Consider the following 25,465-nt stretch of genomic DNA (forward strand, 5'->3'; position numbering starts at 1 on the left):
GGAATAACTTCAAGACTTCTCCTGTACTGGAAGCACTCAGCTCACGAAGCAAGAATTCACACTGCTCTTATTCTTCAGCTACTGAGAAATTTAATCATACAAATGCACTGAAGCCTGCCTTGACAGAAGCAGAACATCTTAATATTTACAGGGAGATACTGCACAAAACTACCACCAGAGAGGTAAACAAATCAATAGGTAATACACACATGCATAGAGTTAAGATGTAGAGAACAATCTTGCAATACCGCTTAAATAATTTTACACCCTAAATTTCAGGTACAAGGAAATGAAAGCACTAAATTAGTATACTGGGTAAGGGAACAATATCTTTAGGACTCTTATTTCTTTATTTGCAGCAGTAACAACAACAAAATCTACCACGGAGAAAGAGTTCACATGGGGTAGATTTAAGCATAAATAAATCAGTTTATGAGAGTTGGTTATGCTATCAGCTGGTACAAAAGAGCAAGGTCTAAAGGTTTTATACCATGTTAATAAAAGCCTGAACTTCTGTCATGCAGAGTATGATGCTCTCTGTTTTACAGCTTTGAATAGTTAAAGTAGCCTTTTAAACAATTTTTCTAAACAGTTAATTATCAAAGGCATAAAATGGTATATGAATCTACTCAAAACTGGTTTTCATGTTTTTCTGGGATTAAAACAATTTTTAAATATCATCTGAAAGAGCCCCCCCCCCCCAAATGCTACTTTCTGTAACACAATGGGAGAAAAACTCTCCTTGAGATCAAAGTAGTCTAAATCAAGTCCATAAATCTTGCACTTTCCTTGCCTACTGCGTCAACTATGTCTGTTAAAAACACCACAGTATGGTGATATTGCAGACAGGAAAGCTATCAGTCACGAAGAAGTGGGCAATACATACCGCACCATAGAATCAGAGACTTTAAGGTCAGAAGGGACAATTACGATCATCTAGTCTGACCTCCTGCACAACGCAGGCCACGGAATCTCACCCACCAACTCCTGTAACAAATCCCTAACTTATGTCTGAGCTAATGAAGTCCTCAAATCGCAGTTTAAAAGACTTCAAGGTGTGTCATACTATATAAATTATTACTATGTAAACAAAAATAAGGCAGGGTAGGAGATTAACAGACCACAGAGCTTTACAGTACAGAACAGTAAATACTCTCAGTCAGTCCAACTGAACTTCCAGACAGGTCAGCCCTCTCTGAAGTTCCACTCCCAGCATGATGTTTACACTGGTTGTTCCAGGCAACCAACAGAACACAGGAATTTAAAGAGGTCAGACCCTGCATCTAAACAGCCATAAGCAGAGAGCCTTTCAGATCCCAGTTAACATGGGAGCCCAAATACCACAGTAACGGGTATGACACATCAGGGATTCTCTCAGTGTCAAATTGGAAAACCCATTTTATTTTGAAAAGGCTATGCATTTCAATCTCCATTTTGATTGGCACCTTTAGTGTGGCATTGTTGTGCATCCATTTTGTAACAGGGATTTGACAACTCAGTGGACAGGCTATCTAGCAAGCTGTGACAGAGGAATCAAGGGACATTGACATTGAATGGTTGTACCCTAGTGAAACAAAGATTTGCTACCAGAAGACCAATGACTGAATGAGACTCTACCCAGAACCCATGAGGGGGACAGGCATAGCTTAGAGCAGGGACCGGCAACCTTCGGCATGTGGCCCACCAGGGTAAGTCCCCTGGCAGGCCGGGCCAGTTTGTTTACCTGTCACATCCACATGTTCGGCTGATCACAACTCCCACTGGCTGCGGTTTGCCACTCCAGGCCAATGGGGGCTGCGGGAAGTGGTGCGGGCTGAGGGGTGTGCTGGAACTTATATTAATGGGATCATTCTAACCAAGGGACTCAGGACATTCCAATCTTTTGGAAGCAACCAGAGACTTAAGACAGCAGTTTATTCCATCACTGCTACAAACCTGATCCAAGAACTTTGCAATTATTGTATGTATTTGATTCCTTTGACCATTTTAACTCTCACCTCTTTCTTTTTTTCCCTCTTATAAATAAACCTTTAGACATTAGATACTAAAGGATTGGCAACAGCGTGATTATTGGGTAAGATCTGAGTTATATATTGACCTGGGTTTGTGGCTGGTCCTTTGGGATCAGAAGACCCCTTTGTTTGATTAAATTGGTTTTCAATAACCACTCATCATTAAGCCTAGTGTCTGGATGGTGATACAAGGACTGGGATACCTAAGGAGACTGCATTTCTGACTTCTTGTTAGCCAAAGTTTACTTTTGTTGCTGACTAGGTATATCTTATGGAAGAATAACCACCAGTTTTGGGGTGCGTTTGCCCTATTTCTTAGCATTTTGTCCTGAATCTGGTATTTTCAGTTGTGACCCACTGAGGCACAGTGACAGCTGGTGAACATGTTTAAACAACAGGGAGCTCCAGAGGGCTGTGGCACTGGTTCTGGGGTCTACACAGCCAGATTGCAGGGTCCCATTGCCAAGAAGGGTATCTGACACACGCTTGAGTGACATGGGCTAGGAAGAATGATCAGTCACTATCCAGACCAAGGAAGTTTAGAAGCACATGGGATTCAGTTGTTCAATCCTATCGTAATGAACTGGTGCCTACTCAGAGAGGAGGGCTGGGGCCACGTTCTGACAGAGAACACTCACTTTTATCTGTGTATTTCTAAATTGGGAAGTGGGGGTTGTTTGATATCTCTCTCTCAAACAGGGTTTTCCCCCGTCAAACCTGGGATCTCAAACAGTTTTCTAAATTTGTTCTTGAAGGCATTTCAATTAATTTAATAAGCCTTTTTGTATGAAATATTTTTTTAAAAAATTAGATGCAATAAATTATAAAAACACTCATAACTGTACAATTCCACAAAAAACAAACATATGCAAGTTTGATACACAGGGTAATGCTCAACGAGTAAGACAGCAGTCTAACACTTTCTCCCATCCTCAGTATTCAAAGAAAGTCCTCAGTCTCTCAGATTATCTGGTGGGGGATGATTCTTTCCCAGACATTCCACCACGTTTTTAGGGGAGTATATTTCTTCTCTTTCTTGCAGAACTCTGACTTGATGGGTCAACTTTTCCAATACTAGTATTTCCCCTACTTTTTGCAACCAGTTAATTGATTTCTCTTTTACCACCTTGCAACTGTGATACTTGCTGCAGCTAAGAGATGGGTCATAAAGTTCTTTATGGCTTTCAGACAGTGCAGAATTTTCACAATTATGCCAGTTATCTGACAGCTGGCAACCAGCGTTCCTTAGTAGAGTTCCCAATCTCTATCCAAAATGTCCTAATTTTTTGACAGGTCCGTCATCTGTGAAGACGCCCATTTCATTACATGCTCGCAAGCATCTGCCCATCCCTGTACCATAGATGCATTTGATTTTAAGACAGGTTAGGTACCATTGGTCCCTCAGGTTCCTGACACACTGATCCATGTATGTTCCCAATCTTTGTTCTTCATTTCCATACCCAAGTCCATGTTCCACGTTTTTATGAATGTGCGGTCTTCCTCTGATGATGTCACACAGTTTGGAGTGGCTCATAACCGTGAAAGCCAACTTCAGGGCAGACCTTCTCCACTCCCTTGAGCTGAGGGGCAGGGAGGGGGGTGTACTCACTGACTGAGGATGCTCCTTTTGGTGCTCCAGTACTTTGAGCTGTAATATATAAGCTTCCATCTGTTTCTGGTGTGCCCTCTCCTCAGCTTCTAGTTAGCACACCAAAGACATGGAACTTCTCGAACTGTTCATTAGCCATGCATCTTTGGTGGGCTCTCTCCTCAGCCTCTTCATTGGCTTTGACTGCTGCTTGAGTTGCCTCAGACTCCCTGATGCACAGCTCTGCCATCATTCTCTCGTGCTTATGTTCTTTCTGTGACTATTTGTTAACCTTTAAAAACTCTCAATACCAAGTTTACACTTTCAAAAGTGCTGGGTTATGATCTATAAGACAAACTGACCTGTGGCATGTGAATCCTGCCAAGACTACTCAAATTATCACGTTGTCTGTAGTGGCTCATGACTCAGGGAAGACCGCCAAGAAGCAGGGCAGACAATCCAAACTGGTTGTATGTTCTATAATTAGATTTCACCAACCCAGTAACAAGTGTGAACTCCTAAAGCACTATAACAATATTACCATGGAGTCAAAAGATACTCCCCTCGGGCATTCCAGTCTATCTTGCCACCCAGACAAACTGGATTTAGTGACAGGCAATCACTTTACACCAAAACAAACAAACAATAATGTTCAGGATACTCCCTCTACCAAAGGACCAGTTACTAACTCCTGGTCAATTTGCACCTTAGATCTCACACCAAAGACAACACCTGTAGCCAATTCTATAGTAAGCTATCTAAGGATTTATTAACTAAGAAAAGAAATGAGAGAGTTATTATAACGTTAAAGCAGGCAAGCATATATACACAAATGAGTTACAGTCCATGGTTTTAAAAGGTGAGAGATGTAGCAATCTGTCAGCTCTGAATGTCTTTTAGGGCTAACCCAAGTTGACCCTGGGGATCTCTGCTTTGGTTTTGTAGCTCTAACTCAGTGACAGTCCAAATAGCAAAAGAGAGATGAAAAATTTTCTTGGCAGGCAGCTATTTTTATTTCCTTCTTCCAGAATTCAAGCTGATGGGACAAGACCTTTTGCAAGCAGCCTCTTCATTGGAAGTAAAGGGCAATTAAAGTCTTCATATTGTGATGTCTCACAATGGCTCATTTAGTTTTGATAGGCCTTCTTGATGGTTAGGAGATATCCCTCCTGACTGAGGGGGGGACAGTTTTAGAGCAAACAGTTTTTAGTTACAAACCAAAAACTTAAATATTATCTTATGTGATAAAGAAATTATAAGTGAGATTAACACATGCAACAATTTACAAGCATTTCATAATGTCTAAACACGTTGTTATAAATCCAATACCCATCTTAACCATACTAAACACAGGTGCAACAGACTGGTTTCCAGCAATGAATTAGTCAGTGCTTGGCTGAGGTCTAAAACCTTGGCAAGAGCCAGCACCCAGTCTGCCAGTATCACAGTGACAACTTAAAATAACTTCATCTAAAGATGGAAAGTAGACGCTTGTGTTTCATAGGTTCGATGAGTAATTTTTCAAAATCTGTCAATTTTTTTTTTGCTTATGATCGTTTTTGGAAGATTGTGGATTGAAAACTTTCTCAGTTGCAAATATTCATACCGCAGAACTTTAATATCTTCTGCAAGCTGTTGAAGCTCTTCAAACCATCTGAATGTAGCTTCTCTGAATACTTGACCAAATCTCATACTATCAATAAGCTCCCAGGACATGTAGCTTCCCAGAATTTTATTAGAGTTGAATTCAGTGTTTTCAGCTATGGACAATGGGTAAGGGCTTAGTTTTTTTTGTTATCCCGTAGTCTATTGCTGCTCTCAAAAAAGGGTGGATGTTGGTTTTAGCCTAGAGATTTCCTTTATCCCAAGGATCATAAGAGTCTGACTGTAGAACAATGTACCTGCTCTCTCATATATTTATTATGGTTGAAAGTGATCCAAATTTCTTGCACAAAAATACAGTTTAATGTTTGAAAGCACCACTCCCCCCTTTTGCCAAGATCTTGGTAGCCTATTTGACTTATCTTCTTGTATCCCCAAATACACTTGTTTTACATGGATTGCTAATCTTGAAGAGGTTTCCCCGGGATGACGATCGGCAACATTTGTAAGAAAAAAAATTGATTTGAGGAAAGATATTCATTATGATTAACATAATTTTACCTAGCTATGAGATTCCATAGTTTGACCAAATTTCTAAATCTGTTCGAATTTCTTAATCAGAGGGTTGAAATTGTTATATTTCATGCCCTCTGATTAAGATCCTGCCTTTTTTTTTAAATACATGTACTCCTGTGTATTTTAATGATGTGGTCATCCATTCATATATGTGCGTCCCCCTTTTTTCCCCATCCCCGCCTTCAGGTCAGGGTGCATGTCAACATCCAGAAGTTCAGAGTTATCGTAGTTTACCTTAAAACCTGAAACTTTACCCAATTTCAGTATCTCCTCTCGCACATCAGGTAATGTCTCAGAAGAGTTTGTCACAAATGCCAATGTATCATCTACATCCGTGGTTCTCAAAGCTGGTCCGCTGCTTGTTCAGGGAAAGCCCCTGGCGGGCCAGGCTGGTTTGTTTACCTGCCGTGTCCGCAGGTTCAGCCGATCGCGGCTCCCACTGGCCGCAGTTCACCGCTCCATGCCAATGGGGGCTGCAGGAAGAGCGGCCAGCACATCTCTTGGCCCGTGCCACTTCCCACAGCCCCCATTGGCCTGATCTACATAGAAGGTTAGATTATGCTCCCTGGGTTCTCTGTATATTCCATCCATTTGGATTATTTCTACCTGTGCAAACAGCTTCAAAACCATAGCAAAGAGAAGAGCCAGGAAGGTGCATCTCTGGCATACACACCTAAAAAGGGGAAATCTTTCCGATACGTGTACATTAACTCCTGTTGCGGCATTTGGATGAGTACAGAACAAATATCCAAAATCTGGGGCCTAAGCCAAATGCCTCCAGGGTTAAGGTGCCCTTCAGAAACTGCCAATTCACTATCAAAAGCTTTTTCGCATCTAATGATAAAAAGTGGAGTTCTTTGGTTGATTCAGATAAAAAAAATGCCAAGAACTCTGAATGTTGTCTGTCAACTGCCTATTTAACACAAGACTGGTCTGGACTGTCTATATAGAGGAATGGAGATTCCCCCCCCGCCCCAAGTTTATTTGCTTCAAATAGATCTCAGTGTCTTGATTTATCAAAGAGATGGGTCTTTATAACATGCAACTGAATAGGTCTTTACCAGAATTTGGTATTACTACAATTTGTGCATCTCACCAGGTATTGGCGGTCTTAAATAAAATACTGAAAGAGGAAAAAGACCCTAATAGTGGTTGTGCTAGCTGTGCTCTGAAAAATATGCAGAAATCTAGGGGGAAAACCATTCAGGGCCTTGGGAGTTATCATTTTCAAGTAATTTCAATAATTTATATAATTTCATCAGGTTTAATCTCCTTGTCTGATCTATTTCAGGTAGCCTTGCATTAAATGAGATAAGCTTTTGTTTGTTTAGGAACAGATGGCCCCAATGCAGAGTCTCCTATATAAATCTGCAAGTGTCTTTATGTCCTTGAAACCTGTTTCTCGTTCATTTGGATTCTTCCAGATTGGAGGCATGCATTTATTATCTGATGTATTTTTTAAACCTGTTAGCAAGTAGCCAATTGCTTTTGTTGCTTTTTTGTGATAGAGTTGTATTGTAAATCTGGCTGCCTTTTCAGCCTGTAATAGGCCTCGTTTACCTCTGGCTTCAATTAATTACTTGTTTACTTTCTGGGATTGGTCTGATGTAGATGCTTGAGCCTTTCTACTTATGTTGTCATACGTCTCTTCCTTTTTAACATAGGATTCTTTGTTTATCAAGGTACGTCTGGATACTGCTTTAAAAGAGTCTGAATGAGTGGTCTTTATGTATTTGTCTCCTAAATGGAATGGTATGTGCTTAGCAATAATGACTGCTGCTCCTCTTTTGTTTGAAGTAGCAGGGGAGACATGTGGGGTGGGGAACCAGTTACACTTAATATATTTCCTTTGTCCTTCCTTGAGCTGTGTTTTTGGTAGGAAAACACCACGGGTGCCACAGCTTTAAAAGCCTGAAGGGCCTCCTTTTTTAATATTGTTGTTCAGTCCTTTAACTTTTATTGTATATAATTTAATTGTACTTGAGAGAACAACAGAAAACCTAGGTGAAAATGATCTGTACAGAGAACAATGCTTTGCATATGTTATACAATTTCTACATTATACGATTTATTATGTACATTGTAGTAATCTAATTTCCTCCCTCCCTTTTCCTGCTAACTGCCACAAAAGGCAACAACCTACACAAAGAAAGGGGAGTTGGGGGTTGATAGTAACTCTGCTATTTTTCAGGTAAGGAGAAATTGTTTAAAAAAAAAAAAAACCCTTAAGATTTGGGGTTGGTGGGGGGAGGTTTTTGCAGCTCAGACAAGGGAGATCAAGGTTGAGTTTAGAAGTTTGGGGGGGAAGGATTCTAAAGTTTTTTTTGTGTGTTTTTTTCCCCCAAAAAGGGGTACAAGATTTGGTGAAATATACCATGCACAATGGCAGAAAAAAAGAACGATTTCTTTTTCCAGAAACATTTCCTAATGACTAAAATATCCTTAAATATTCAGACCCCTCAGAGATGTCTTTCTACTTTTTTTTAAAAAGCAATTCACGAATTCAGATCAAGACAGGTTTTAATGTCCTGTCACAAGCAAAATCCTCAATCATCCTTAACTATGGAAACATACCAGTACTTCCGTAAGATAAAACAGCTATACCTGACACCAGGCTGTATATGGCTCCACAGAATGCCGCAGATATGAGATCCCCTCTTCCAATTGTGTTTGTGGTTCCTCCACATATTTAGACTCATGAGTTGGACAGGAGTAGAGTGAAAGCTGTGAATATTTGCAAACAAGAGGTTAAAAAGGTAGACTTGTACAAGAAGGTCATCAGAGCAGGAGCTGCATAATTCAACAGTGGCTAGCACAAGACAAGACATAATAAAAAATACAGTCAAGCTGTGAGAACTCTATGTGAACTAATGAATAATTACACATCATGAGGAGAGCATTACTAATTGCTCCTTTGTTCAGCCAAACAAGTTGATGGCTAATCCAATTACAGGTCTAAAAACAGAACAACAGACTCATTTGGTCCCAAAAAACACATACACAATTGTGAGAAGTGTTTCCTACACTTAACCAGCAATATTGGTTCTCAGCATTTGTATTAAGTGTACTAGATCTTAGAGCAGTCATTTTCTATATTTATCCAAGCCATTATTAAAGACTTAAAGTAGTTTTTAAACTAAGTTTGGTGGACTTTTTACTTAGCAGAGAATTTGAGATTTACAGAAAATTGTACTATGGTCTTGGATGTTGCAATTGTCACCTACAGCAGTAATGGACAGCATTAGCAACACTGTTGTGAATGACATAGGTGGGACATCTAAAGAAGTAGTATTTACATAATGAAGACACACCTAATATCATTAATAAGGCTACGATTTAGTCATGGGTATTTTTAGTAAAAGTCACGGACAGGTCACGGCAATAACCAAAAAGTCACAGCCACTGATCTGTCTGTGACTTTTACTAAAAATACCCATGACTAAATCTTAGGTGCTGGGGAGGAAGGGATGCTCCAGTGGATGTTGCTCCTCCTCTGGGTGGGGGGCAGCCTGGTGTGCCCCTGCTCCCAGACCACTGCTCCGGGGCAGCACCTGGGACCAGTTGCTTGGGACTAGTTGCCGGGGGGCCGCCGGAGCAGTGGCTGGTGCGGCTGGCCCCAGGGCCGCCCCAGCTGCTTGGAAGGCCATGGGATCAGCCACACCAGCCACTGTGGAAGTCACAGAGTTCCCTGACCTCCGTGAAAGACTCACAGCCTTAGTCATTAGATATTAGCCTTTTTAAAAAAATGTTAACTTGTCACACTAGCTGAAGACTGATATCTTAATACTCATTCTATTTTACATGCTATTGTCGTGGCTTGTTTATTTTCTTAAATATGAGCTACAGCAGTTTTGGCAGAGATTTACAACCAGTTTATTGGAATGCACGGGAGAAAATGCATGTAGCTGTTTTAAATATACTGTATATATTCGATCATAAGCCGGTTCATTTATAAGACGACTCCTCCAAGATGGATAAGTAAAAATGGAAATTTTTTATGACCCATTCGTAAGCCGACCCTATAATTCAGGGGTCGGCAAACTTTGGCTCCCAGGCCATCAGGATAAGCCACTGGTGGGCAGAGACGGTTTGTTTACCTCAAGAGTCCACACGCACGGAGGTAAACCTAAGTAAACAAGCTGTCCCGGAGTGCCAGCTGCTTACCCTGACAGGCCAGGACAGCAACTGGTGGGGAAATTTGGGGGGAGGGGAAGAAGCTGGGGGTCAGGGGAGTAATCGCTGTGATCACCCTCCACGTGACCCTACCCCTAGCCCGGGACCCCCACTCTCCCCATCTCATCCCTTCCCACCTTAGCTGGGGCGGACCAGGGGAGGATGTCTCTAGCCTGGCCAGAGCTGCTCTGGCAGGCCAGACCAGGCGGCGCATCCGCAGCATGGTCCGGTGGGCTAGGGCAGGTGGCACGGCCGCAGCGTGCTCCAGTGGGCCAGGAGGCGCGGCCACAGCCTGCTCTGGTGGGTGGGGCTGCGTGGTGTGGCTGCAGCATGCTCTGGCAGGCAGGCCGGGCGGCAAGGCCACAACGTGCTCTGGCGGGTAGGGCCAGGCGGCACGGCCGCAGCCTGCCAGCTCCAGAGCTGCAGCTACTTTGGAGGCTGGGGGGAGAGCAGCGTGGCCAGAAGCGGAGAGACTCTGGCCCTGCCTCTTCCCTTCTGGCTGTGCTGCCTCTCCTTGCCCCGAATGTTGGTGCGGGGGGGGGAGGGAGGAGCTGTGTCCCACCTCTCCCGCTCTATACCCGTTCATAAGCCGACCCCCTTCTCTGATGCTTCCATTTTTTACTAAAAAAATTCGGCTTATGAACGAGTATATACGGTAATTAGTAGTCTTTTTAAACAAAGTATGAAAACACTTATTTTCCTAAAGTAATAAGAAACATGAATTGCAGATTTGCTGACATAATACACAAGCAGCTTGACAGTCATTTCATTCTAAATCTTAAATTCAGTTCCTCATAATACTTTCCAGTAAGCTCCTTTTTAGGTTGATATTTCTCATACCTAGTCTTACCCCAAAACTACTTTTATTTAAGCCCTTTTAATTTCAACAATTCAAAAGCCATTTTTAGTTGTAGGAAAGAAAAATACTTTTGACATTAAAAAAATTAGGAACATTTTGCACTCTAATAATTCTTTTAAGTAAATGCAACATGCGGCAGTAGCCAAATCTTTACTGGAAAGATCCGCACTCCTGGCTGGAGCAGGACAGCTGTGCAACGATAACGAATTTTAAAATAAACACTGTCCAATATGTCTTTTGGTTACATCTGAAAGTATTAGAGCTACTGATGGTTTCTCAGGAACACTGAGGTTTGCTGTATAGTGTTATGAGCTGGGTTAAACCTTGTTGAAACTGATGTGTGAATGCACCCTTCCGTTAAGACAGATGTTAGAGACAAGGGGTCACTTAGAAATAAGGCACAATGAAGTCTGCCCAGAAACTAGCACCATGTGCATGGAGGGTTCCACGGGGTATTGTTCTGACCAGTTACATGTGTCCGTGGAAAACAGTGCAAGCTGGATGACTGAGAGATAGAAGGGGAGACAAGAAACAAAAAGAAAAGGAGTACTTGTGGCACCTTAGAGACTAAACAATTTATTTGAGCATAAGCTTTCGTGAGCTACAGCTCACTTCATCCGATGAAGCTTATGCTCAAATAAATTGGTTAGTCTCTAAGGTGCCACAAGTACTCCTTTTCTTTTTGCGAATACAGACTAACACGGCTGTTACTCTGAAAAAAGAAACAAAAAGACTCTGAAGAGGGCAAGAAAGCCAAGCACCAGTTTAAGCACAGAGTGACTCTTGGAGAAGCCTAAAGAGATCTTTTGGGTCTGGTGCTGGCTAAACAGACTTGGGGCTGTAAGCAAAGAAGCTATCCCCTGGTTTGTTTTGTTCCCCCTGCATTTGGAGAAGCAGCACTTTTGTACATTCCTTGTGAATAAACAAGATGGCATCAAAGAATATATCATATTCCATGATCAGTTTCTATTTCCAACTGGAACAACTTACAGGGCCTCAAATTTTGACTAGCCATTCAGATCAAAAAAGAGGTAATGGCCAATCAATACGCAGCTTTAGTGTATAAACAAATATGTTTTTAATAACAGCTATCCAGATGAATGCATAACTAAAGTGCCCATAGGCTGTTATTTCTGTAACCCTGCTTTCCACCCTGATTTTTTTTTCCATTGTTGTTCATTGTATTTTGTCCATATTTAAGCCCTGATCCTTCAATGCAAAGTCTGGGGATCCCTATACACATGTAGAATTGCAAGCTGGTAGGTTGCATTGCAGGATTGTAAACCAGAGAGGGCAGGGACCATGTTTCATCTCTACAGTGAATTTTAGATACAGCTGTATTTTAAGATAGACAGGCTTTTGGCTTTGTTGCTTTACGTAAGCCTGCAAATGAAAGCCAACAGAAATCATATGAACAGCACACAGTGTCTGCTGGAGAAAAAGCAGGAGATAAAGACATTCCTGTGGATTAGATATACTAGTATTGGCAGCTTTCTTAAGACAGAAAGCTACTCAACGAAAAATATTTTATTAGAGGTTTTCAGATATGGAAAAAGACTATTTTGTACATGAGCAAGTCTGAAAATGTCAAGCAGGCCTCAAAACATATAGTTAGAAAAAGTAAAAACAGAGCTTACGGACTTTTCCATTGCAAGTTTAAATTAATAATGCTTTTTTCCTTGTAATATGAAGTCAGACATGCAAACATTTTTGCCCTCCCAAAGTAAATGATCTTACTCTGTTAGAAATGTGCTTCTTAATCTGCTAACATTACTCCATCACCACCAAAACACTATGAATACAACCAGAACGCCAGAGTCTTACCTCATCAATTTTTAGCAACTCTTTTTTTGGATTTTCCTTCTCCGAGGATGAAGCATATACTTGGATGGCCAGCAAGCTCAGGCTAGCAGGTGCAGCCCCCAGACGCATTACCTAAACACAATATATGATTATACACAGTTTATGCACTCAGCTGGAAACACGCTAGACAAGTATGTTTGAATATTTTCCATACACAGAGCTATATGCACAGCACATATAAACCTGAGTTGTGGTCAGTGGCAGGGAGTACTGGCACTAAAGAATGCAACATGCTCAACACTAAGAGCCAAAATACTCAGAAAATCAGGTGTAGAGTTGCATGGCACAATATCTAGGAGTGTACATTTCCTGCATTTTCACCTCATAAGATTTCCCCACACACACACACTTGAATTACAAAATTATGGCCAAATTTTGAATTGTAAGTACCTGAAGCCATGCTCCTAAATTTATAATTCACCCAATTTTATTGAAGTGGCGATTTGGAGGGGTCATCACATTTCCTTTAGTAGAACCTGCTCAGCACCTGTGAAAGACAGCCCACTTCTACTAAGGTGCCAAAATACGAAAGTTCTGACACATAATCCCAGCCATCTCAGTGACTCAGAAGTACCTCCTACCTACACTCACATAGGATCCTTGAATTAAGAGTGCTACAGACAGTGCTTAATTTGGAGGGGGTGGGGGGTGTGTGTGCCAGGGCTCAAGCAATTTTTTTTACTTTTATAACTGATGCAGCAAGCTCAGAGCTGCTGTGGCTATGAACTGTCCACCCTAGAGGTGCCGGGGTTCAGCCCTGGCACAAATTAAGCACTAGCAACAGAGGTGACGTTGCCAGCTTCAAGTAAGGAGGAAAGACTATGCTACTTTTTGAAAAGCCTTTGTATCTGAATACATAACAGGACTACCATCTTGAAAGCAGATCTTTCCCATTTCCAGGATATGTGCTGCAATGCATCTTTTAAACAGACAGCAAAGAGTGATGGAGTTTAAAACAGAAACAAATGGAATATGCAGCCAGTCAAGATGACCGTGAATTGAAACTGGGAGCAAGGAAGATATTTTTCCAAGAGATATATTTGTCCCCACAACTAGCCCAAAACAAGAGGTTTAATCCAAAAAGCTGGTTAACCAATACGACAGGGGTGGCCAACCTGTGGCTCCGGAGCCACATGCGGCTCTTCAGAGGTTAATATGCGACTCCTTGTATAGGCTCCAGGGCTGGAGCTACAGGCGCCAACTTTCCAATGTGCTGGGGGGTGCTCACTGCTCAACCCCTGGCACTGCCACAGGCCCTGCCCCCACTCCACCCCTTCCTGTCCTCTCCCCTCAGCCTGCTATGCCCTTGCTCCTCCCCTCTCCCCCAGAGCCTCCTGCATGCTATGAAACAGCTGATCGGGAGGTGTGGTGGGGGCTACCAGTGGGTGGGAGGTGTGGGGAAGGAGCTAATGGGGGGGCTGCTGACGTATTACTGTGGCTCTTTGGCAATGTACATTAGTAAATTCTGCTCCTTCTCAGACTCAGGTTGGCCACCCCTGCAATACAAGCTCCTTACATAGTCTCACATTCGTATATTGCTTTTCACAAATAAACTTGGGGCTGGTCTACCCGTGAACTTGCACTGGTACAGTATAATTAAAGATGTGATGTTGCACCAATTTAGTTAAACTAGTGAAATGTTTATGTTTTAATAATGGTGAGAATAGCAGCCCTTAATAACAGTGCAATACCTTAGATGCATGCTCCTCACTCAGCTCTGTCACTGCTGGTGGCTGAATTTTTAGATAAGAAAGTGTACCAAAGTATGTAGAGAATATGTATTTATTACACCCCCCCCCCCCCAAGTGTTTTTAAACCAAATTTCTTCCATCACATCAGAGACTGAGTGCTGACTGAGGACCATCACAGAATAAGGGTTGGAAGGGACCTCAGGAGGTTGTTTAGTCCAACCCCCTGCTCAAAGCAGGACCAATCCCCAATTTTTGCCCCGGATCCCTAAATGGCCCCCTCAGGCATTGAACTCAAAACCCTGGATTTAGCAGGCCAATGCTCAAACCACTGAGCTATCCCTCCCCCCAAGTTCAGTTTAAGTTTGAAGATTTTTTTTTTATATAAATAAAAAAAATGCCAGCAGCAACTACTCTGTAATTATCCATATATCAGATAACATGTCAAACTGATAGACACCATGGCCCCCAGGAGAAGGCAGCTCACCAGGACTCAATGCAGTGGAACAAGCCATATGTGACTCTTGCTCTGCCACGTGGTCTAGAGATGGCTGGCACTGCCCTAAGTGAATGTAGTATCAGCCCAGAAGAGGCCAGAGCTAGACACGGTAGGAAAGGTGCTGAATACCAAGCAAGGTCTGCCTGAGAAGCTTCCGTCCACCCCTTGAGAAATAAAGTTCCTCTATACCAAAGTCAATACACCCTTCAGCATAGCTGCTCTGCAAGGTGGAGGGGAATGCAAACTGGCCCCTTGTGTAACAACGGGGGTGAACCTGGCACACTATATTTTCTGTGCTCTAACATCTCAAAAAACAACCAAATAGAGCCTTAGCAAACTTCTTAAAGCTTTTTACTCATGTGCCAAGACATCATGTGAGAACTAGCTCATAGGATCATATATTTTTCAGGTATTTTTAAGTGTTTGAAGGAGAAGGTGGGGGGAGGAGGAGGATAGAAAAAACTGCTGCTTACAATGAAAGTGCTTTATCAGCCATAACTAGTGCCTTGCTAGCACAGCTCTATATCAAAACAATACTCTTGCCAGAACCATGAACTCTGTTACACAGCAGAGCAAAGATGTGACCTACTTTGTTAATAAAAAACATTTGCTTAAGCTAACAAGAAGCCTTTACACACACATTAATAGGCCTTGACAAGAATATAAATAATATTTAACCCATGATTAATTCTAGGGTGTACTCCTTCTGGACTACTTGGAAGTTGTATGTTATTTTTATTTTACTGCAAGCCTATTTTGCCACTAATCAGACAAAAATCCAAAGTGCAATTTCATTTGTAAGTACTGCTTCAAGAAAGGTATACACACTGGGATTTTTCAATAACAGTTTTTCCAAAACCATAATGAACAATTCAAATATTTAAAGTTAGCATATGTTTCACACAAAGTAGTAATAAACTAAACAGTTTTATGGTGAGCTACTAAACCATGAACTACACTTCAAAGAAGTCAGTAACTAGGGATAAACTCCTTTGATATAAAGCTTCAAAAATGCAACTCCAAAATGGTTCTCCACTTCTCTGATAAACTATGCACAAAATCTAATTTTCCTCTATTTAGCATGTGCAGATACAATGTTTGTGCCTTCAATCCAATCTCCTCTGCAATGAGTCTTCACTGTAGAAACATCCCATATTTATACAAAAACAAGCTGCTTTCACTGCATTATCTTTCAATTTCTTAATGACAACTCCAACGTAAGAAAACAAATTAATAATCTACTGTACTGTTAGGCAGCAGAACAAAGTTTAAACAAGTAGTTATGTATTTATAGAAGAGAAAAATGAGTATTTAAATTTTCAAGTAGTCTTCTTTCAAGTAGTCTCCAGCCAGTGCTCTGTATTTTCATAGCTAATAAATAAATAAATAAATAAGTGACACATGTTGCTTTTGCAAATTGTGAGCCAAGTTCAGCTTTATTTGTAGAGCAAACTATATCAGCAAACTTGTGGGGGAAGGCTATCATATTTCATCTTCCATTGTTTTGTTTTACTTTCTACAGTCTCAAAAATATTTAACAATTTAAAAAATTCCCATAGGAAAAACAAATCCTATTCTGCCTCACAAGATAAACAGGAAAAAGGAGCTAAGGGACAAAGTGGAGCTTTTTTCTGTGATGATTTCTTCTACATAAATTTCCTAGGGCTTTTCTACACAAACACTTAGCTTGGGGCAAGCTGGAGTGTAAATCTACCCCACACCAGCCTGCCATATACTAAGGGTCTGTGTGGACTCTGCTGCTGCACACTAAAAGTTCCCTAGTACTCTTTGATCTAACCCATTTCAAACCGGGATAGATTAAAGTACACTAGAGAACTATTAGTGCAGAGCAGCAAGATCCACCCGAACACAGTGCACTGGAAGGTAGTGCAGTGTACATTTGCACGCCAGCAAACCATATGTTTGTGTAGACAAGCCCGTAGGCTGCTGGATTGCCTTTGTTTTTTTTAAACTGTCAGCTTCTCAAGACTGGAGAATCTTAAATGCACTCCTAATGAAGGGTGGGCAATCACTGCCCTAGTACACAGAGAAGGTGTTCTTTCCCTCTTGTGTCCTGGAGTACAAATATCAAGAAGGAACTAATGGCTATTTCCCCATTGCCTGAAGTCAGAGGGCTGGTTTTAGACACTGGGATTTGCCCACTTGTGATGGTAATATCCAAAATGAGACAGATACTCCATAATTATCTACCATGGATGTATCACACTTCCTCTAAATTAAACATCTGTACTAGCAGATCTGTACAAACATCTATCAGAGAGGATACTGAACTGGATGCACCATCATGTGACCTAGCATGCAGATCCTATGTTCCTAAAATATCCCTTCAAACATTCATTTTCTGCACTAACCACTGAGATTGGTCCTGGATTTGTGCTGGAAATGGCTCTACTTGAGGATCACTTTAGATAAGCTAAAAAGAAAAGGAGTACTTGTGGCACCTTAGAGACTAACCAGTTTATTTGAGCATGAGCTTTCGTGAGCTACAGCTCACTTCATCGGATGCATACGAAAGCTCATGCTCAAATAAACTGGTTAGTCTCTAAGGTGCCACAAGTACTCCTTTTCTTTTTACGAATACAGACTAACACGGCTGTTACTCTGAAACCTTTAGATAAGCTGTTGCCAGCGGGGGAGTGAGGTGGGAGGAAGTTTTGTTTCATGGTCTCTGTGTGTATATAATGTCTTCTGCAGTTTCCACGATATGCTATGCATCCGATGAAGTGAGCTGTAGCTCACGAAAGCTCATGCTCAAATAAACTGGTTAGTCTCTAAGGTGCCACAAGTACTCCTTTTCTTTTTACGAATACAGACTAACACGGCTGTTACTCTGAAACCTGAGATTGGTGTGTCATTATAGCATCCTCTACTGGCATTCGCTCCCCCCCCCCGCTGTAAACAAATTCTGAAAGATATGTTTTGAAAGAAAACTGATAACTCCTACAAACAAAATAAAACAGACAAATAATTGTATGGCCAAGAGTGTAACACAAATTAAGTGCTATTTACATAAGCCAAATTGTCAAAGTTGGAATCCTGAAATGGACTTTATTTTCAGAAACACTTAGTACCCACAACACTCCCCACTGAATTCAAGGGTAGATGTCAGTATTCAGACCCTCTGTAAATCAGGGTACTTCTATTTAGGTGCTTAACTTTAGACAGCCAGGTTTGAAAAGTTTGGTCTTTATAAGTACCTATTACATCTTTAGGAAAAAGCTGGATGGCTTGGAAAGCAGAAGTGAATTCAATCATTTATGATCTGGTTGCTTACTTATTCAGCAAACTAGACATGATGCCATATTTGAAACAAATGACTTTTGGGATGGAAAGTTTTGCCTTCTCACCCTCTCTTGCTAAAGGGAAAGTAGAAGCTGGAATTTCACAGAACCAAAACACTTTATACCCGCCCTGTGTAGGAAAAGAGAGACATACATACCAGCCACCAAACAACTGTAATTTTAAAACAAATTTTGTTATCTTTTTAAAAAGTCATTTGATATAAAATGTTTTACACTGACATTTTAAAGTTAAAGTTTTATTTTAAACATTAATTTGGCAAGAGTATCAGTTTCAAGAGCTCCAGAGGCAACTAATACATATCTTCTTGCCCTGAAAGAAGAAACAAAATATTCAAAAACAAAGGGGAATGTTCAAACTACTAGATTTAGGTCAGGCAACAGTTTGTTCACCCTCCTTCTTGTAAAGAGATCAATTACCAAGTACTATAACTTCAGAGGGGGTAGCCGTGTTAGCCTGTATCAGCAAAAATAACGAGGAGTCCATGTGGCACCTTAGAGAGACTAATAAATTTATTTGGGCATAAGCTTTCGTGGACTAATACCCACTTCATCAAATGCATGGAGTGAAAAATACAGTAGGCAGGTATAAATATAAGAAAGCAAAGGTGCATGAAAAGATAGGAGTTGCCTTACCAAGCGGTGAGGTCAATGCTAATGAAGCCAATTCAATCAGGGCGGATGTGGCCCATTCCCAACATTTGACAAGAACGGGTGAATATCAACAGAGGGAAAAAATGTACTTTTTGTAGTGACCCAACCACTCCCATCACCTACTAAAACCTCTCTAGCACATCATCATGGATCTACAACCTATCCTGGAGGACGATCCCTCACTCTCAGAGACCTTGGGAGACAGGCCAGTCCTTGCTTACAGACAACCCTCCAAACCTGAAGCAAATACTCACCAGCAACCACACAACAGAAACACTAACTCAGGAACCAATCCCTGCAACAAACCCCGTTGCCAACTCTGTCTGCATAGCTATTCAAGGGACACAATCATAGGATCTAACCACTTCAGCAACACCATCAGGGTGTTCATTCGTTCACCTGCACATCTACCAATGTGATATATGCCATCATGTGTCAGCAATGCCCTTCTGTCATGTACATTGGCCAAACCGGACAGTGTCTAAGCAAACAAATAAAGGGACACAAAGACATCAAGAATTGTAACTTTCAAAAACCAGTAGGAGAACACTTCAATCTCCCTGGACACTCAATAACAGACTTAAAAGTGGCCATTCTTCAACAAAAAAAACTTCAAAAACAGATTTCAATGAGAAACTGCAGAACTGGAATTAATTTGCAAACTGGACTCCATCAAATTAGGCCTGAAAAAAGACTGCGAGTGGCTGGGTCACTACAAAAAGGAAAATTTCCCTCTGTTGATATTCACCCCTTCTTGTCAACTGTTGGGAATGGGCCACATCCACCCTGATTGAACTGCCCTCATTAGCACTGAGCCTCCCGCTTGGTAAGGCAACTCTCATCTTTTCATGTGCTGTATATTTATACCTGCCTACTGTATTTTTCACTCCATGCATCTGATGAAGTGGGTTATAGCCCATGAAAGCTTATGCCCAAATAAATGTGTTAGTCTGTAAGGTGCCTCGTTGTTTTTACTATATTCTTGTAACACAAAGTTTGTGTTCTACAATTACATGTGTAAATTAGAGATCAAATCTGCTGTTGCAAGCAATTCGTTCTACTGAGACTGTAGGCAGAAAGTGATTATGTAAAGATCAAGGGGAAAAAACAGCAGTTCAACATGTGATATGAATCTAACCAATGAAAAATAATTTCTAGTTTAGCTGCTCTAAATTTATCAACATAGTACAGTTTGCTCAGCTTTGGACTTGAGAATTTTGTCCTAAAATACCTAAGAAAGTTTATTTTTCCTTTACTTACCACTAGTTTCTTCATTTATATACCAAGTAAATTCTTAGATCAAGTGGTTTGATCTAGTGTAGTAATTTAATTGGAAACAAACTATATACATTTTACATTACGTTCGTTTTTCTGACAGACAATAACTGGCAATTCTTTCTTGTCCTAACTGTAAAGCTACAACAAACAAAATACCATGCAGGCATATTAGCCAAGAGCAAATGGTCTCCTTAGAAAGTAAAAGCACCGAATAAATGTTAACAGGTTTTAAAACAAAACCCCATACTCTATAAGTATCAAAAGACTTAAATATTCCAAAGTTTGGAAATAGCACGTGTATTCTGAGAAAAGAAGAACAGACAGCAATGGAAATGCATGCATTTAAGAAGCAGAAAAACCTCAGAAAAAATATGCTGTGCTGTTGAGGTTAAAAACCCCGACTTATGTGTACTTTGAACCAGTACTGAATGTAGATAACTAGAAGGAAGGAAAATGTAATTAAAATCTTAACGTGTATTTAGTATATTTGTACTATTTATATTTTGATATAGTCGGTAAAGAGAGCTCAAGGATAACAGTAATTAACTTGGAGTAGCGAAATTAAAAATCAGTCTGAGCCTGAATCATGACTACCTAACAAGAAGCTGTTTTCACAGTGAAAAGCAACAGCAAAATAACATGCTGTTAAAAGTGGACAGATAATTCCAATCTAGCAGAGCTTTGGACTGTAAGTCACTGGAATTCAAACAAAAATTAATGAGTTACCACACACAACCCCTCCATTTTCTGGAGTGAATTTTACGAGTGATTTTACAATTTTAAGGCTTTCACTTCTAATGCCAGCTTTGCTGATTATCATCACTTGCAACTATGGGGCATCTACAATATAACCTCAGAGTTCCAAACACCTCAGGAATGTAGTTTGTTCGTAACTGAAATGTTCTTAACTCTGAACAAAACATTATGGTTGTTCTTTCAAAAGTTTACAACAGAATATTGACTTAATACAGCTTTGAAACTTTACTATGCAGAAGAAAAATGCAGCTTTCCCTTTATTTTTTTAGTAGTTTATGTTTAACACAGTACTGTCCTGTATTTGCTTTCTTTTGGTCTCTGCTGCTGCCTGATTGAGTACTTCCAGTTCCAAATGAGGTGTATAGCTGACCAGTCAGTTCGAAACTCTGGCGTTCATAACTCTGAGGTTCTAATGTAGTGAAAAATATAGCTTACAAGGGAAATTAGTGCAAATCATCCATTCAAATGACTGTAAAATTCACAAGTCCCCGCTTGACTTGGTATGAATAGAGCTAGTCAGGAATTTTCTGACAAGACAGGTTGTCATCAGAAAATACCACTTTGTCAAAACCAAAATGTTTTGGAAATGTATCTGTTTCATGGAATCATAGAAATTGTAGGGCTGGAAGGGATCTTGAGAGGTCATCTAGTCCGACCCCTACACACGGAGGCAAGATTAATTAAACATAGACCTCACTGACAGATATTTGTCAAACCTGTTCTTAAAAACCTCCAATGAGCAGGATTCCACAACCTCCCTTGGTAACCTGCTCTATTGCTTAACTAGTCTTATAGTTTGAAAGATTTTTCCTAATAGCTATCCTACATTGCTCTTGATGCAAATGAAGCTGATTATGTCTTGTCCTACCCTCAGCGGACATGGAGAACAACTGATCACCATTCTTTTTATAACAATCTTTTACATATTTGAAGACTCAAGTCCTCACCTTCGACTACCTTCTTTTCTTTAGGCCAAACAAACCCAACTTTTTCAAGAGCCAGGTCTATGCTACAAGTTTTGTTGGCATAGCTATGCCATGCAGGGTGTTAAAAAACAAAGAAACAAAGAAACATCCACCCCCTAGTCACCATAGCTATGCCAAGATAAGTGTGTTTCTGTTGGCCCAGCTACTGCTGTTCCTGAAGGCGGTATTATACCAGGAGCAAACCTTTCTTCTGTCAAACTATGCTGTATCTACAGCCGGGGTATCTGCTGATATAGCGACACCAGTACAGCTGTATTGGCAGAGTCCATGTAGCACAGACCAGCCCCTTTCCTCAGGGGTCATATTTTCTAAATCTTTTATCATTTTTGTTGCTCTCCTTCTGGCAGAACCCTGCCTAGTTTCCTGCCAGCTTCTCAGGAGCCCCAGGTCTTCCAGGGTCTGCAGCTCTGGGGCAGCTCTGCTATGTGCTGTGCCCCAGGACCCGAGAACTTTCAGGATCCCTGCAGCACAGCTGCAATGCCAGATCCAGAGTGAATAAAAATCAATTATTTAAAAAATAAAAAAATAAAAAATAAAAAAAATTGGATTTTTGAAGAAAAGTTTTGTAAATGAATCCCAATAGTTCATGGATTAGGGACCCAATTTTATGGGGTTCTAGGGGCTTCTGTACAGATTATGTACGTTAATCTTTCTGTCTAGAAGATACCATCAGAGATGCTTAGTTTTGCAGTTCTCAAACTGTGGATTTGTCTCTCCAGAGATAACAGCAAAAATGTTTTTAAATAAATAAATAATATATAGAGGTGAGAAATAACACACCTCAACCCTATTGTACCTCTGCAAATTTGTGTACATAGAATCAATCCCTTACCTCTCTCTAAAAGTGCAAAGTTTCAAAAAGTTCAATGAATAGAAGATTGTTGGGGGCAGAGTACATCTGGACAAGGAGAAGTCTGGAGATAAATGTGAGAAGGGAGGGACAGGCAGTAGAAACAAAAATGAAACTGTTTGAGCAGAATATTCCAGAAGTCTTGAGGTCTTTCTGAGTGCAGCCTTCATTAATTTGAGATCTACCATACCATTCTCTCACTAGAAGGGAAAACCTATAAAGGCAGCGGGCCGTAAAAGAGACCCAGTTTGGGAATAAGAACCCTTTAAGAAATATATGTTTGCTGATGATGTTTTAAAGAAAGTCACACCAGTGAACTAGTGGAAGTCACTTTAGTGCTTGGATTCAAAGACTGTTGAAGTGATAATCTCACTTTTAACAGTGGTAGCTTCTTCTGCTGTAGAAATAATATTTTCTTCCTTTGGACTAATTCATTCCAAATTGAGAAATTGTTTGGGACCTGAAAAAGCAGGGTTTTTCTTTTCCAGATTATGAACAAACAGGAAAATGAAGGTGAAGACGATTGAGTTAGCTGCAGAAGCCAATATTTTAAGTTTCTCATTTTGACCTGGCTGACGTAGTCCATTTATTTTTTTAAATGTTTCATGTAACTATTTTAGTTAAAAACAAACCTGATTTTAAAAAACTTGAATGTTTAACTAAAAGACAAAAATTCACATACTTGTTTTGTTAAAATATTATGTGTTTGCTGTTGAAGAAAAAAATACAGAATACATAACATTGTTGTTTTAGTTAAATAAAATAATTTAAATGTCTGTCTGGTGATGTTCTCCTCATACAGCATGGCAAGAAAATCCTCCAAATATTAATTATTAACCTGTCAAATTGGAGATAGTTCACCCCCCAATGACCTCATAAATATCTGCTTCAATTACCTTTGGTAAATGAAATAACCAAATAATTATTCATTTTCTGTTATAGCTGTAAAACTAATCTGAAGAGTTTTCAGAATAAAGCACTTTAAAAATGTATAGTGTGTACCTTCTAAAAATGAAACCTACATCTCTCTCTGAGTTGTGAAGAATATATATTAAGGCTGTAACAACAAACAAGAATGCACTTTTATGTAGAAATAGATGATTAGATTGAGTCTTCCTGACTAGTGATTTAAATCATGATTGATTTAAATCAAATCTACCCTGCCTGGCTCCAAGGTAAGGAGTCTTGAAGCCCTGAGAAACCCTGCTCAGAGTTTCCTGGTAGAAGCCTAGAAGCCCTCAGAACCACAGCTGAGCTGGAAGCCTCAGAACTTGGGTGCCTACTCTCCCAGATTTAAATTCCTTTCACAATTTTTGAAGCCAAAAACATTTAAATTATTTCCAAAAGAGTTTAAGATTCTCCCCTTTTGTGAGAAATTTCAAATTCTACATTTCGCTGCAAAACAGAACTAAATTTGTTTTCAAAATTTTGGAATTTCCCACAGAAAGAAATGTTGGCTTTCAGCCAGTTCCACTTGTCAATTCCTACTACTTGTCAATAGATGGCACTAGAGACCATTGCTGTCACATTGAAAAAATAGGTTTCAGAGTAACAGCTGCGTTAGTCTGTATTCGCAAAAAGAAAAGGAGGACTTGTGGCACCTTAGAGACTAACCAATTTATTTGAGCATAAGCTTTCGTGAGCTACAGCATCTGATGAAGTGAGCTGTAGCTCACGAAAGCTTATGCTCAAATAAATTGGTTAGTCTCTAAGGTGCCACAAGTCCTCCTTTTCTTTTTATTGAAAAAATATAGGTTTCAGAATAAACAGCGGCGTTAGTCTGTATTCACAAAAAGAAAAGGGAGTACTTGTGGCACCTTAGAGACTAACCAATTTATTTGAGCATAAGCTTTCGTGAGCTACAGCATCCGATGAAGTGAGCTGTAGCTCACGAAAGCTTATGCTCAAATAAGTTGGTTAGTCTCTAAGGTGCCACAAGTACTCCTTTTCTTATTGAAAAAATATACACATTTTAATGGCAACATTTACAAGTGTGGTTTCTGTAGCGAATCTACTTAAGATTGTAGATTGCTAAATGAAAGTGAAAATGCAAGTCATATGACATCTTGAATCTGTAATTAAATTATTATTTATCCTAAACACTGATAATATGCTCAGCAATGCACAATAAACCCATTAAATATTTCATTTTGAGGTCATCGATTAGCTATAATTCAACACCATACTGGATGTTTTAGGGTACTACTCTGTGGAACATAATAAAGTTGTGCAAAACTCTGTGGGCTTTGTGACATCATGAGTTTTAAGATATCTGGGGGAATGTGACAGTAAATTACATCTATTGTGTTCTATTTAACTTTTTTTTTTGGTCAAGAACCTTATGAACTCTCTGAAACCTATGAGCATATATCCTTTCTGGACATTAACTGCAGGCATAACTGTAACACATTCTCTCTTTGGACACGAACACTCACGGTACTCAAGCTATTTACAAGCTCCTGTTAACTAACTCCCAATAGCTCACACTACCTAACTAAAAAGATCACATAAGGAGAGTTATGAAAGTTAGAAAGAACAATGTCTAAAATGCTATCCTGATATATCTGACCTGACAAAATTATGTTAAAATATCATTATGAGCAACAGGAGTCTTGTAAAACATTCAGTGTAACTAATGTGAAATTAATCACTTTAAAAGTCAGTTATCTTCAGCTAATTCTGCAGCACTAGTTATAAAAAACATTCCCAAAGCTGTGCTAGCCAAAGTTGTAACTGGATACATGAATAAAAATGCTTCAGG

The 25,465-nt window shown here is 40.1% G+C and overlaps 1 protein-coding gene and 1 long non-coding RNA gene across 7 annotated transcripts in view; one reads left to right on the top strand and one right to left on the bottom strand.

Annotated features, from left to right (window-relative positions):
- Positions 1 to 25,465, bottom strand: part of APOO (apolipoprotein O) — a 95,428-nt gene that overhangs the window by 66,497 nt on the left and 3,466 nt on the right. For 4 of the 6 annotated variants that reach the window (XM_043537988.1, XM_007070470.4, XM_037901784.2 and 1 more), the window contains exons 2-3: positions 12,635 to 12,745; positions 8,383 to 8,502 (exon numbers count right to left, since the gene is read on the bottom strand). In XM_043537988.1, the coding sequence (XP_043393923.1) occupies positions 8,383 to 8,502; positions 12,635 to 12,745 (231 nt within the window). Of the gene's footprint in view, positions 1 to 8,382; positions 8,503 to 12,634; positions 12,746 to 13,063; positions 13,193 to 14,364; positions 14,478 to 25,465 lie in introns of those variants that run through there. The other 2 variants (XM_043537989.1, XM_037901779.2) reach the window with 2 other exon arrangements.
- Positions 159 to 23,527, top strand: LOC122464041. Its single transcript, XR_006287883.1, has 3 exons — positions 159 to 1,057; positions 18,763 to 18,766; positions 23,516 to 23,527. It is a non-coding gene; the product is annotated as an uncharacterized LOC122464041 (long non-coding RNA).

Source organism: Chelonia mydas, chromosome 1, assembly GCF_015237465.2.
Source record: "Chelonia mydas isolate rCheMyd1 chromosome 1, rCheMyd1.pri.v2, whole genome shotgun sequence".
Lineage (NCBI taxonomy): Eukaryota > Metazoa > Chordata > Testudines > Cheloniidae > Chelonia > Chelonia mydas.